A 12,355-nucleotide genomic window follows, 5' to 3' on the forward strand; every position below is an offset into this window, starting at 1 on the left:
GGCAGAGGATCTATTTAAAGTTTTAAAAGAAGTAAAATTGAAACTTTCTGCGCAGCAAGAACTGCAGTTGTACGAGGGGAAATGATTTGTTTATTATAAAAAATGACTATTAAATTGTTAAGTCTATGTGGCTTGTTTAAATCGACCCTTAAACAGTGACAGTGACAGTGAAGATCACAAAGAAGCCTGATCTCCATTTATTAAAAGTCGACTTTTGTAAAAAACATTCAGTTAGCCATCTTCGCGCACACATACGATCTTCGGCGTGCCTGGTTTACGAGCAGAATGACGTTTACGGGAAGAGGACAACAACCTGCGGTGAGGTGAGGTGAGCGAGGAGACGGTCGGGATGGCAGGTCCAGCTGAAGAAATAGTTGAAAGTTGTATTTTCTGTCTGATAGCCAACGGTGGAGACAAAGAAACGAAAATCATTACGAAGGTAAGATGTTTTCAGACAGACGCACAGCTGTAGATAAAAGCTCAGGTTGTGAAACTGCCGTGACAGATCCAGAAAGTTACAAGACACCTTTATATCAGCAGTAATGTAGGTTTAATAGGTGTTGGAGGCAAATCTAAATATAATTCAAGTTGAACACAAATCTTAATTATGTTTTTACTGTATCATCATTTTTACTTTAGGTTGTATGGGGTTTTTAAACAGTTGTATGCTTATATTTAGGCTATACAGTAGCGAGGAGTATATCATTTGTTTTTAGGGTGAACTTGTCCTTTAATCTATACTTCCATTCCCTCCAACAGACTAAGGAGCTGGTGTGTTTTAGAGACATTTACCCTGCTGCCCCCCACCATTACCTGGTTGTACCCATACAGCACATAGTCGACTGCCACTCCCTGCACAGTGGACACATTGGCCTCGGTCAGTTGTAGTAGAAGTACTGCGAATACCACTGAACCACTATTTCAGCTACTGCTACTCTTGCAACTAATGATAACACAGCTAGTAGTGATACTACACTAGTCCCAATACTCCTGCTGCCACTTTTGCATCTACTATCACTGAACTCCTGCTAATACTTTAATATTAAGCTTCTTCATATTAAGCCTATTTTTTTTTAAGTGTGTTATTTGCAGAGAAATAACTGAGTCATTCATCCAACAGTGAAACAGATGGCTGAGATGGGGAAAGCTGTGCTACGAGACCAAGGGATCACTGATATGAAGGACATAAGGTAGACGAGGACAGGTAGTGGTTCAGTGTCTATCTCTTTTCCTTCAAAGTTTTAAAGAATAGTTTTTTAAGAATACGCTTAATATTGGCTTTCTGTTGGAGAGTTAGATGAGAAGATTGATACCACTCTCATGTCCTTAGCTTAGCTTAACTTAGCACAAAGAGTAGAAAAAGGGAGAAACAGCTAGCCTGGCTCTGTCCAAAGTCACATTGTCACATCTTGACCAGGCACAGTAACTTCCTGGAACTGCCACTAGTTGCCTGGCAACTGCTCCGAGCCAAAAATGTAGTCCAGCAACTAGCTAACCCCTCAATAAAGCAGCTAATTGTCCCTTTAACACTTTTTAACGTTTTTGTCAGATTAAATGAGCAAAATATTTCATGTTGATCAGAGCGCATTAGGTTTGCTGGTAGACAGATTTAGTTACTGTTGGATAGAGCTAGGCTAGCTGTTTCCCCCTGTTCAAGGCTGTATGCTAAGCTAAGCTAACCGGCAGCTAGCTGTAAGCTTCACATTTGGGTGGTGTCAATGTTCTCACCTGACTCTCTGCTATAGAAGCAAATAGGCATATTCCCCAAAATGTTCTTTCCTCTTCTGGGATCTCTTAAACTGTACTTTGACTTTCTCGTCAATGTGCTGATCGTAGCATTGATTTGTTTTCTTCCACAGGCTGGGTTTCCATCGACCTCCCTTCACTTCAGTCGATCACCTCCACCTCCACGTGCTCGCCCCCACCAGCCAGATCTCAGAGTCCCTGGGCTATAAGTTCATCCCAAAGACTTACCGTTTTGTGACTGTGAGTGCTGAGGACTAGAAATACTGAAACAGAAAACTTGAATTCTTTTCCATGCCTCTATTCAAACGAGGGTTTTTCTCTTGGCAGGAAGAACGTCTGCTGAAGCATTTAAAGAGTAAAGATCTCTTTAGCTGCTTCAAAAGTTAAGTTGAGACATCTGGAAAGGGGAGAACAGTGAAAGAACATGGGGGTCAATGTGGGGACCGATGTTATTGAACATACACATCAACGGTCCAAAGCAAAGCACTTTTTGAACAATAAATCACTCCACATTCTCTATAATTCATTATTATTACCATAATTAAACTACTGTTCAGAGATCTGGGGAAACACATACAAAAGCTCTTTACGACCATTGTGCATTCTTCAAAAACGAGCCATTAGGATTATTCATAATGTACATTTTCAAGAACACACTAATCAGTTATTCATACAGTCTAAAACGCTCAAATTTCTTGATCTGGTAGAATTCAAAACTGCACCAACAATGTTTAAAGCAAGGAATAATATGTTACCTAAAAACATACAGGAAATGTTTTCTGAAAGGGAGGGGAGATATTTGTTAAGGGGACAATTAAACTTAAAGGTTCGCCGCACCCGCACAACAAAAAAGAGCTTTTGTATTTCCATTTGTGGCGTTAAATTGTGGAACGGGTTAAGTGTGGAAGCACAGCAAATCCAAAATTTACGACAGTTTAAAAATAAATACAGGGATATCATATTTGCCTCATTAACTGTAAATATATGTGCAGCGTGTATATGTGCATGTATATGTGTATGTGTATGTATATGTATGTGCATGTGTGTGTATATGTCTATGTACACTGTATTGGTGTTTATGCATATTTATACACATTTATAAATTATTTTACATAATGAAATTACTATATAGCCACGTAATTGTATTTATATCTATTTATAACATTGAATTTGTAAACATTGTAATTATACATACCAGACCTGAGGTGAACCTGATGACACTGAATGCGAAACGCGTTGTTCCACACAGACGTATGTATGAAATGAATTATATTTTTATGAACACTGATGTAAGGAAGCCATGGATTGACTCCATTAAACACTATGTTTCTGTGTGTAAGGATCTGCTGTGATATTTCACATTAAATTATTTTTTCTGCAGAACTGTCTGTATCCTTTTTGGACTGAAGAATGTTTTCTAATATGACAATGATATAACATTACAGTATCTATATTTTCCAACCATGTTTGGGGGCTTTGGTCTTTGAGGGTTCCTTTGGAAACTAATAAAAGTCTCTTATGAGTTGATTATTTTAAGGGGGAGTTTAAAGGAATTATTTGATTTGCTTTTGTTCTTTTGTTATATAAAATGCTTATTTGCATTCGACGAGTGCAGTAGATGAAATGATTGACACTACTCAAGGAAGCTAGCCTGTCTGAAGGTAAAAAGGTACTATGTTCATGTGTGAAAAGAAGTTTTGTAGCTGTTGTTTGATGATTTTTCGTTGTGAGTTCTCGCAAAGTGTGCAAGGATTACACACAAATGTCCTATCAGGAGGATACAGGAGCCTTCCATACACAAATCTAAGGAAAATATTTTTTTTTTAAAAATCAGTGGTCATCTAATCTACTCTTTGAAGTGTGTTCTTTTTATTTTGTGGCGGCAATTCTTCATCAGAAGTCATACGACTTAGATAAGTTGTGTTGAGGTGTTTCTTCACGCATATCCCATTGAAGAGGACCCACTCCACCTGTAGACATGAAAGACTAACTTCAGGTTATTATACATTTATGAGGACATATAAGACATTGTAGTCAATTCCTACCCCTAAATCCCCTTAAATCCTGCACACTGGCCCTTTAAATGACTTGAAACAGGTATTTACGCAGCTCCAGTGAACGCAGCAGTGGATCGATGCACTCTGTGATCGGCTGGTTTTCCTGACTGAAGACACGCCCGGAGACATGATTCAGACTGAGAGAGCTCATTCTCTATTAAAGACACAACTCTGAAAACACTCATGGGGAATCGGGACGCTTCTGGGAGCGAAGACTGTCCTTTCTGCCAAATAGCGCAGAGCCAGACTGACACAGAGATCCTGCTCAGCGTGAGTACAAACTAATCTTTCATGTCTGAAGAAGTTCAACAGCTGGAGACTCGTGACTCTCCCTGTGTCTCTACAGGATGAGGAGCTGCTCTGTTTCCGTGACATAAAGCCTGGTGCCACACATCATTACCTTGTTGTTACCAGGACGCACATCGAAAGCTGCAAAAGTCTCCAGGGGGGCGACATACCTCTAGGTGAGAGAGGCTCTGTCCTCAGTTTGTCAGCTGTTCAATAGAAAACACATGAGTCATCAGTCTTTGGTTGATTAAAGGGACATTTCATAATGTTTGAGAGTGCCAGTGACAGTTCAGTCAGCACTGTTTAAGATAGGAACTGGAGATATAACCCTTGAATTCTTGATGTTACTCTAAATTAAAGACACTGCTGCACTGACAGTGAGTGAATTCATTATTTTTATTTACCTACAACATTTTGTGTAAGTGTGTTTTATTTTGTGGTTCATACCTGTAAACATAACCAGAAGGTGTCCTGAAATTTGGTGTGACAATGCCACTAAAAAGGTCATTTATAAACTCACTGTCCACTTGTTATTTTGTTATAACTCAAAACTCAGTGGTGGAATGTAACTAAGTACATCTACTCAAGTACAATTTGGAGATACTCCATTGTATGTTACTTACAACATGAGCTTTAGATGTAGGCCTGCTTTAAAGCAGTATGTTAACGTTTGTACTTGTTAACATGAGAGCGAAACAGGCTTGTATATGAATGCACTGCCCAGTCAGAAGTCCCACAGTGCAAGAATATGATGTGGGATTAAATACGACAACATTGTACCAAAAAAAAGTTCAACACACAAAACAAATGTCAGTATTGTCATAATAAGCTGCCTTTACAGTCGACATATAAGTTCGTCGTTTTTCTGATGAGGACCGGCTGAAAAAGTTACATAGCGCACCTTTAATGGTTATACTATCATTTAGTATTTTTACAAAATAAATATCCTGCTGTGTACATCATACTGATGTTGTGTGTTTGTTTACAGTGGAGCGGATGGTAGAAATGGGAAGAATTATACTGGAGAAGAATAAAGTCAGCAACCTAGACGATGTCAGGTAAATCCATTTTTCCGAGATGACGTCATCAGAGTTGTGGCTCAGGTCATTTTCTTTGCAAACCTTTCACTTGTTTTTCTTTGACTCTGTGCAGATTTGGGTTTCACATGCCGCCGTTCTCCTCCGTTCCCCACCTCCACCTCCACGCTCTGGCTCCAGCCAGTACGATGAGCTTCAAGTCGCAGCTACACTACGGGCCGCAGTCTCACTGGTTCATCACAGTGAGTGGTAGCTTCAATATTCTATGGAGACTCATGTGTGCCAACAAAATTATTGTCTATTTAACTTTATACATATATATATATATATACATATATTTGTATATATATGTTTATGTATATATATTATGATTAATAACAATAAAAATAATGATAAATTAAGTTATTATAATTGACGCCTGAAAAATGTAATAATCATTTTGTTGGCACAATCTGTCAAAATCAGAAATAAGCCACATTTTCTCTTGTTATGTCTGATATGTCTGTTGTGTTCACTGTACAAATGTTATATTTACTTTTAATCACTATGACACTCAACTACAATATTGTGAATACTGCATACGTTTCTTGTGCTGCTCTGTTGCAGGTGGACAAAGTGCTTTCTCAGTTGAAGACTCATGGCAAAGTCAGATGAAGCCACTCAAAGAGTCTGAAGGTCTAACAGCCATCTTTTTATTTTTACCTCACTGAATGCAATTTTAAATTGTCTTATGATGATATTTAATTGTTATGACGATATGAATTTTTTCTATGCTGCTTGCTGATTCAGTTGTGGAGAAAAGTGGAAAAAGGCTCTTTTTTTTGAGGATGAAAGCCGTTAAAGTTCAAACTTTCCAAGAATATTATTTTCAGAAGTCATGTTGTTGAACTGAACCATCAACGAGATGAGAATTACAGCTTTTAGGATGTGTTTTTTATTTATATAAATACTATATACTGAACACTACCTCTCTAATACTAACTTGAGAATTTATTACACATATCAGAATTCATTTAATTATTCTTTTTACTATATTAAGTCAGTGTTTATCAAGAAGGACAATTATATCTGCACATAATGTTTACATGTATGTTTGTGTATATGACGTGGATTGATTAAAACAGCACCTACACTGTTGATATCTTTAATGCACTAGAGTACAATCCTTTAATTGTCATTAAAATGTAAAGAATCACGAGTAAAAACTATACGATTATGGCATTATTGTATCATATATTTATTATTAATTGCACTTCACAGACTGTTCCTCTTTAGGATCGTCCTCTCAGCCTGACATCATCTTGCTGTAATACTGTACTAACATCTGTATTGTCCCTAAAACATTCTCTAGAGGAATCATTTTATTATTCTGTTGTCATTATGTGTCCATCAGTCATGAGAAATGCAGGAGACTGAAAAGGGAAAACTATTCAAAGCCTTGTGTCATCATGAATTTGCTAAAATGATGAAGAAGCTGCCCGAAAACTATAACATCTGTCATCAGCAGCACATGTCAGAGTCAGGAAGGAGCTGTCGCACAGCATCCAGAGCAGATGACATCATTTCTCAGACCAAGCACTTTTCTACCTCACTTTAATCTACTGTAAACCTACTGTACACACAGCTTGTTGGCATGTTACCACCCCGGGACATGTTAACATCCTACAAGCTCTGCAATTACACAATTACAGCTGTCTGGATGAAATATGATGCTGATGCTGTGGTCCTTACAGGTAAACTTATTTCATGAAACAGATGCCGAGGTGTATCTCCTCTGACACAGGACTGAAATAAACCAGAAGAGTATAGTTCATGGTGTCGATAGAGTACTGGAAGAGAAAATAGAGCAAAAAATTGCACATGAAAGCCCCCAGAAATTCACATCGCCAGGGTTTATCCTGATGTAATAGAATAAATTTAACCGCGTGCAATGCCGTATGATGTCAAACTTCCCTCCTTTTTCTGTGAAATTCACGAGTCCTGGCAATGAATTTTAGATATATAATAAAATTAGATAGAATAGCCCTCTATTGATTCAAGCTTTGTCACAAGACATCTGACGAAAGCAGGGAAAAAAAACGTTGAAGTCATAGGTCATTCATTACATGTCCTATTTACCATCGTTGAAAAAAGGAAAATTATACAGGGACCCCAAGATCAGTACCAACTTTAAATCCCCCATCATGTCAGATGATTTTGTGCTTTGCTGATGCACACTCCCAAACTAAATTTCAGCTTGTACATGAAAAGCCTCGAGCTTTCGAGGGCCCTGGGGTTTTGGGGGGGGCCCTTTGACAGTTGCTCACTTTGGCTGACTGGTAATCCAGCCTTGAGTGTAGCTCAGTTTTCCTTATATCTAACTTTTGGACTCATTAAGAAGCTATAATTGCAGTAAATGTGTTGTTTTTTTGTGATGGGCACAACACTATTTTTAAACTTAGTTTTTTAATCCTATTTTCATCTGTTTCTAATTTATCCTTTGCGATATCATCTTCCTATCATCCTTTTATTGAATTGCTTTCATGTGATTTTGCCCTTTTTTCCCCTTCTTTTTTTTATTTTACAGCTTTTATCTCTTTTCCTTGTATTTATTATTGACATTTGTTTTTTTGCCTTCAAATTTGAACTTCTCCTTAGTCTGGGCTTCCTTCTGTTTGGCTTGACTGTCCTCCTGAGCTAACAGCGACATCTATCTTATCGTATCCTAAGTTATTGCTGCAAACAAACAAATATACAGATGCTTTAAAAACACATTTTATTATAATGGGTCTCGTGTCTGTGCCAGCGGAAATCATACCTGCGGTTGCTAAGCTGGTATCCTGGCTGGTGACGTGACATTCCTGACATTCTACGTTGCCGTGACACCCTGGCTGCTGCGGTGAAGCCCCGCCCCTCCCACCGTCAACAACTGGATTCCAGCTATTTGTATTTTTCGTCAACTAGCACCGCTAGCCTGCTAACGATGATTCATTGCGTTCGCAAAAAGACGCGTTAGTCACCCCGCATGGACGCTTTTTCATTTCGGTTCGCTTGAAACACACTCCATCGACAGCTCGTGCCGATGTGCAGCCAGCGCCAGCGAAAGGACCGACGAGAGCGGAGAGATCGCCTTGCGTACCGTCCTTTAGCCGCCTGTGAGACCAGCTAACACGGCTAACACCGTGCGTTAGCTGGCTGGCTGACAGCTGGCTCGGTTAGCTCCGTGCCTTTTTGACAGTAACGAAGCTGAGATTTACTCCCCGAAACAATGAATCGTCTCTGACATTGGTGAGTATAATACCTGTGTTATTACTTCGTTATATCGAGCGTGTCATTTTGTTTTGACTCGCTTGCTTTGCGAGCTAACTGTCTGGCTAACCGTCGGCTTGTTTGTAGCAGCAGCTGCACTGAGCCACGCCTGGACCTTTAAATTTGCGTTTGCGGCGGCGTTATTTTGCGTGTCAGCTACCTTATAATGCTCAGTTTTCAAGCACCTGAAATAATCCCACTGCTATGGTTCACAGAGAGGACTGAGGCCCAGTTGGTTGTCACATTGGAGTAACCAGAGCCCATAACTAGCAAGGTGGGTCGACTCTACGGTGGTGCCAGTGAAGATAGGTGGGGGAGCCATAAGTCAACTTGCCGATGCACCCCTGGTTTTGACCTGCCAGAACTGCCAATATGATGCCGGTAAGTGCACACTCCTGGTATAAAAATGTAGTTCCTTTTATACTTTCAAGATTAGCGCCCTCACAAGTAATGATTTCACTGCCCAGTAATGCACAAAATCCAGCCTGTGTGCGAGGTGGAAATCATCATGCTCTGTGGCATTCGGGTGCTCATGTGGTTCCTCAGCCCCATAAATATAAAAGTAACATTAACATGAAGAGTCTGATTCTGTCTGTTGACACACACTAGTTGCAACTTCCAACAAGATTGTTTATCTGTCCATCAGCCTTTCCCACAGCCACTCAGCTATTCTGCAGGTGAGCTCAGTTCAGATCAGAGATAAAAGGCTTAGCTTCATCTCCTCAGACGTTATCTGTTGTACAGTATCTCTGGAGTGTGAGTCCGTAGCTGGAGGAAGTACATTTTTTTCATGTTTATGGTTACATGCCTGAATCATTAGGAAGGGGAAATGTACACAGTGCCGAACTAGATGAACAGGAATTGGGGTGTATCTGAAACCGGTTTGATTTAACTTAAAGGAATAAAATAGGGCTGCAGCTATCGGTTATTTTCATTATTGATTAACGTGTTGGTTATTGTCTCTATTCAGAAAGTTGTTTGGTATATAAAATGTCAGAAAACGGTGGAATATGTTTCTTGTTTTGTCCTACACTCAAAGATATTCAGTTTACTGTCATGGTGGTTTTCCTCACAAGATGTTGGCAAATTTGTTCATTATTGAACGAGCAGAATTGCACTACTACCATCAGAATAGGACAGGTAAACTTGACACACTCTACTCTCTCTTTAATAGTTATGAATGTACGATGAATAATGTTGAAACTAAATTATCACCATATGTTAATCAGTAGATACAGTAGGCCTTGGTTCACGTTGAATCGAGATCTATTTTCATTCTGTGGTTTGGTGTTACCGTTGAAGACGCTCTGAGTCACGAAGAATAGAGTACCTGAATGGCAACCATGTCGGAGTCGTGCTTTGTTGGGACCTCTTTTGTTATCTTTAGAGAATGCAGCAATGGATTGTGGGAGAAGTGGTTGTGGCCCTTTCGGCCTTCAGGGAGAGAAACATGAACTCATGCACGGGATGAGTTTACAGTAAGGTGTCGTTATAAATGGAGGCAGCCTGTTGCCTTTCCAAGTGATTTTGTGTTGGGTGAAAATACAGCATCACTAACATCTTCTTTGTCCTCATTAAAAGACAACTTCAGAGAGGCGTGTGAGCTTTCAGGAGTACTTAGTAACAGAGAAGTAACTCCATATTCGCTGTAGCCGTCGCAGGATTGACTGCGACGTTAGCCTCCGTGGACGTTTCTACCCTGTGGCACCAACAGGCTATCAGAGTCAAAGAGCCAGTCGAGCAGAGAGGCAGCCCTGCACTCGGATCCCGCGTGACTCCGGCAGCCAATGAGACCTCGGCAGATCTAGGTCTGTGTGGCTGCGTCGACTAATGCTCTGTTGTCGAGGGGAACTTTTGAGCTGAGTAGATTGTCAAGTGGCATTAATCTCACACAGTGGAGCCGGTCAGAGTGTGACTTACAGGAAATGTAAACATTGCATCTTATCGTCACTTTCACCATTTTTGGAGTGGTGTGTTGATTTTAAAATGACATCAGACGAGCCGTCACAGTTATATCATGAACCACTCAGAAGTCAAATGTCGTGAGTTTGATGAATGTGACTGTTTTTATTGGACCTTTTCCCCAAACTCACTGTGAACAGATGAAAATAGTCAGTTATTGATTTATTTAACAGCCCCCACCTGTTTGAGACTGTAACATCTCTTTTCCTATTGGTTGAGGGAGTATGCATTATTAATCAGACGTTCTTAATGCCTTCCTCTAATGCGCATTAGTCAGCGTTCAATCAAAAGGACACATCCTTTTTTAAACAGAGGGTTAATTCTTACAGGAACCTTTTAAGTTATCTGTCCAGAGCATAACATCAAATGTCAAAGTAGTTTGTGCCTGATGGCTATAAGACACATAAGCTCTACTAGATTAGTCTGTAACAGCAAAGCCAGTGTAGTTCTTACTTGGGTTATCCAGCTTAATAAGAACATCTTTTTTAAAATTTCAATTTGAATCCGAGACATCTTCTCTGCACCAGTGTCCAAGAGTCCAGTGAAAGGAAAGTCGTTTAAATTTCTTATGGATGTGTAACACACAGCAGGATTATTTTTGTCCAGTTTTCAGACACCCTAGCTGGTCGGCTGTTTCACTTTGTTTCACATCATTTGTCACATCATCGGCTCATCTCTCCTCCATATGGTTCAGTGCTATTTTAGCCACACGGACAGATGTTTGGCTTATTTTGCCTGCATGAAATGTCTAGACTACACAATCTTTTCTGTGAGTCAAGAATGTCAAAAGCAACCGTGTCATGTCCCAGTGAATAGCTGTCTTGGATCAAGCTATGATTAAGCTATTTGTGTGTTTGTGTCCAGCCAGATGATGAAGCGAAATCATTCCTCACACTGATCACAGTGTGTTTGTTGACCTAGTTGTTCCTCACATATGGGCTTGCATTTGGTTTTGAAGTATTGAACTATCAAATGTATTTTTTGGCACAATGTAATATAGTTGTCACGGTACTATCATTTTTTCAACCTCAATGCAATACCGGTTTCCTCTTGCAATACAATTATTGATACACTGGTGCCAAATATCAGTATCTTTATTTAAACACGCAGGCACTCCGAACAGATTCCCCTGACACTTACCAGAGTCAGTTCTTCATGCACCTTGTGGTGTAAACTTCTGTAAACTTAATTTACATGATTGAAAAGAATTTAGTGAGCCGTAGTTGAATCCTTCCTTTAAACATTTAAACTCCAGAACTGTTCTGCTTTCTGGCACTTTGCCTTTTTGGGGGTATTTTGTGTCCTTTAGATAGACAGATGTCGTGATGTGTCGTTTGACGATTGTCTTGCAGTGTCACAATACTATCGTTATCGTGAATGGCAACATATCGCAAATCGTATTGTGAGCTACACCATGATCGGCATCCTTACTCAGTACCTCTTTTGATGCCACAACAAAAAGTAAAATAATTTCTAGGCACAAAGTAGGAGTCTCTGAAAATATTTGAAATAATGTTAATATCCATGCAGCCTTGGGTTGAAAATCTGGTTGTAGTTCTGTTTTTTGGGTTTTTTTTTTTGCTGTGTACTCTCAGTATTACCAAATGAGGACATTGTATCTGTTTAAAGACAAGATATTGAAAAGTTATGAAGGTATCAATAATTTTGACAACCTTAAAACGTGAGTAGATACATTTGGGAGCTTAATTTATTCCTTTTTGTCTTCTTTGGCATTTGTGGTCTTTTCACAAAAAAAACAACTGGTTATCATTTAAGTTTGTGCTCCCAGGAAGAATTTCTCTCAAGCTCTCTTTTCTTCATCGTGGGTGAATGAGTGACAGGCTTTGTGAGAAGAGATGACTGTTTGAATCATCCTGCTGGAGATCAGGCCAGCCAAGCATCCCTCTTTCTTTCTCACAAGTTAAATGATAAATGCCCTAATCTCCAGATGATTCCCACTGTAGCATTATGCGTCAG

At 39.6% G+C, this 12,355-nt stretch overlaps 3 protein-coding genes across 4 annotated transcripts in view; all 3 read left to right on the top strand.

The window, feature by feature from the left end:
• Positions 1 to 348: 348 nt before the first annotated feature.
• Positions 349 to 2,751, top strand: LOC141017640 (adenosine 5'-monophosphoramidase HINT3-like). Its single transcript, XM_073492352.1, has 5 exons — positions 349 to 439; positions 760 to 877; positions 1,121 to 1,190; positions 1,860 to 1,986; positions 2,074 to 2,751. The coding sequence occupies exons 1-5, from the start codon at positions 350 to 352 to the stop codon at positions 2,131 to 2,133; spliced, it is 465 nt and encodes a 154-aa protein (XP_073348453.1). The 5' UTR covers position 349; the 3' UTR covers positions 2,134 to 2,751.
• A 1,217-nt stretch (positions 2,752 to 3,968) lies between these two features.
• Positions 3,969 to 6,276, top strand: LOC141017641 (adenosine 5'-monophosphoramidase HINT3-like). Its single transcript, XM_073492354.1, has 5 exons — positions 3,969 to 4,073; positions 4,150 to 4,267; positions 5,080 to 5,149; positions 5,244 to 5,370; positions 5,735 to 6,276. Exons 1-5 carry the CDS (start codon positions 3,987 to 3,989, stop codon positions 5,780 to 5,782), a joined length of 450 nt encoding a protein of 149 aa, XP_073348455.1. The 5' UTR covers positions 3,969 to 3,986; the 3' UTR covers positions 5,783 to 6,276.
• A 1,792-nt stretch (positions 6,277 to 8,068) lies between these two features.
• Positions 8,069 to 12,355, top strand: part of ppp1r13bb (protein phosphatase 1, regulatory subunit 13Bb) — a 28,304-nt gene continuing 24,017 nt past the window's right edge. For both annotated transcript variants that reach the window (XM_073492724.1, XM_073492725.1), the window contains exons 1-2: positions 8,069 to 8,395; positions 8,632 to 8,797. In XM_073492724.1, coding sequence (XP_073348825.1) covers positions 8,789 to 8,797 — 9 coding nt within the window. In that variant the 5' untranslated portion in view covers positions 8,069 to 8,395; positions 8,632 to 8,788. The remainder of the gene's footprint in view (positions 8,396 to 8,631; positions 8,798 to 12,355) is intronic.

The sequence above is a fragment of the Pagrus major genome, chromosome 22, assembly GCF_040436345.1.
Source record: "Pagrus major chromosome 22, Pma_NU_1.0".
In the NCBI taxonomy this organism is placed as follows: domain Eukaryota; kingdom Metazoa; phylum Chordata; class Actinopteri; order Spariformes; family Sparidae; genus Pagrus; species Pagrus major.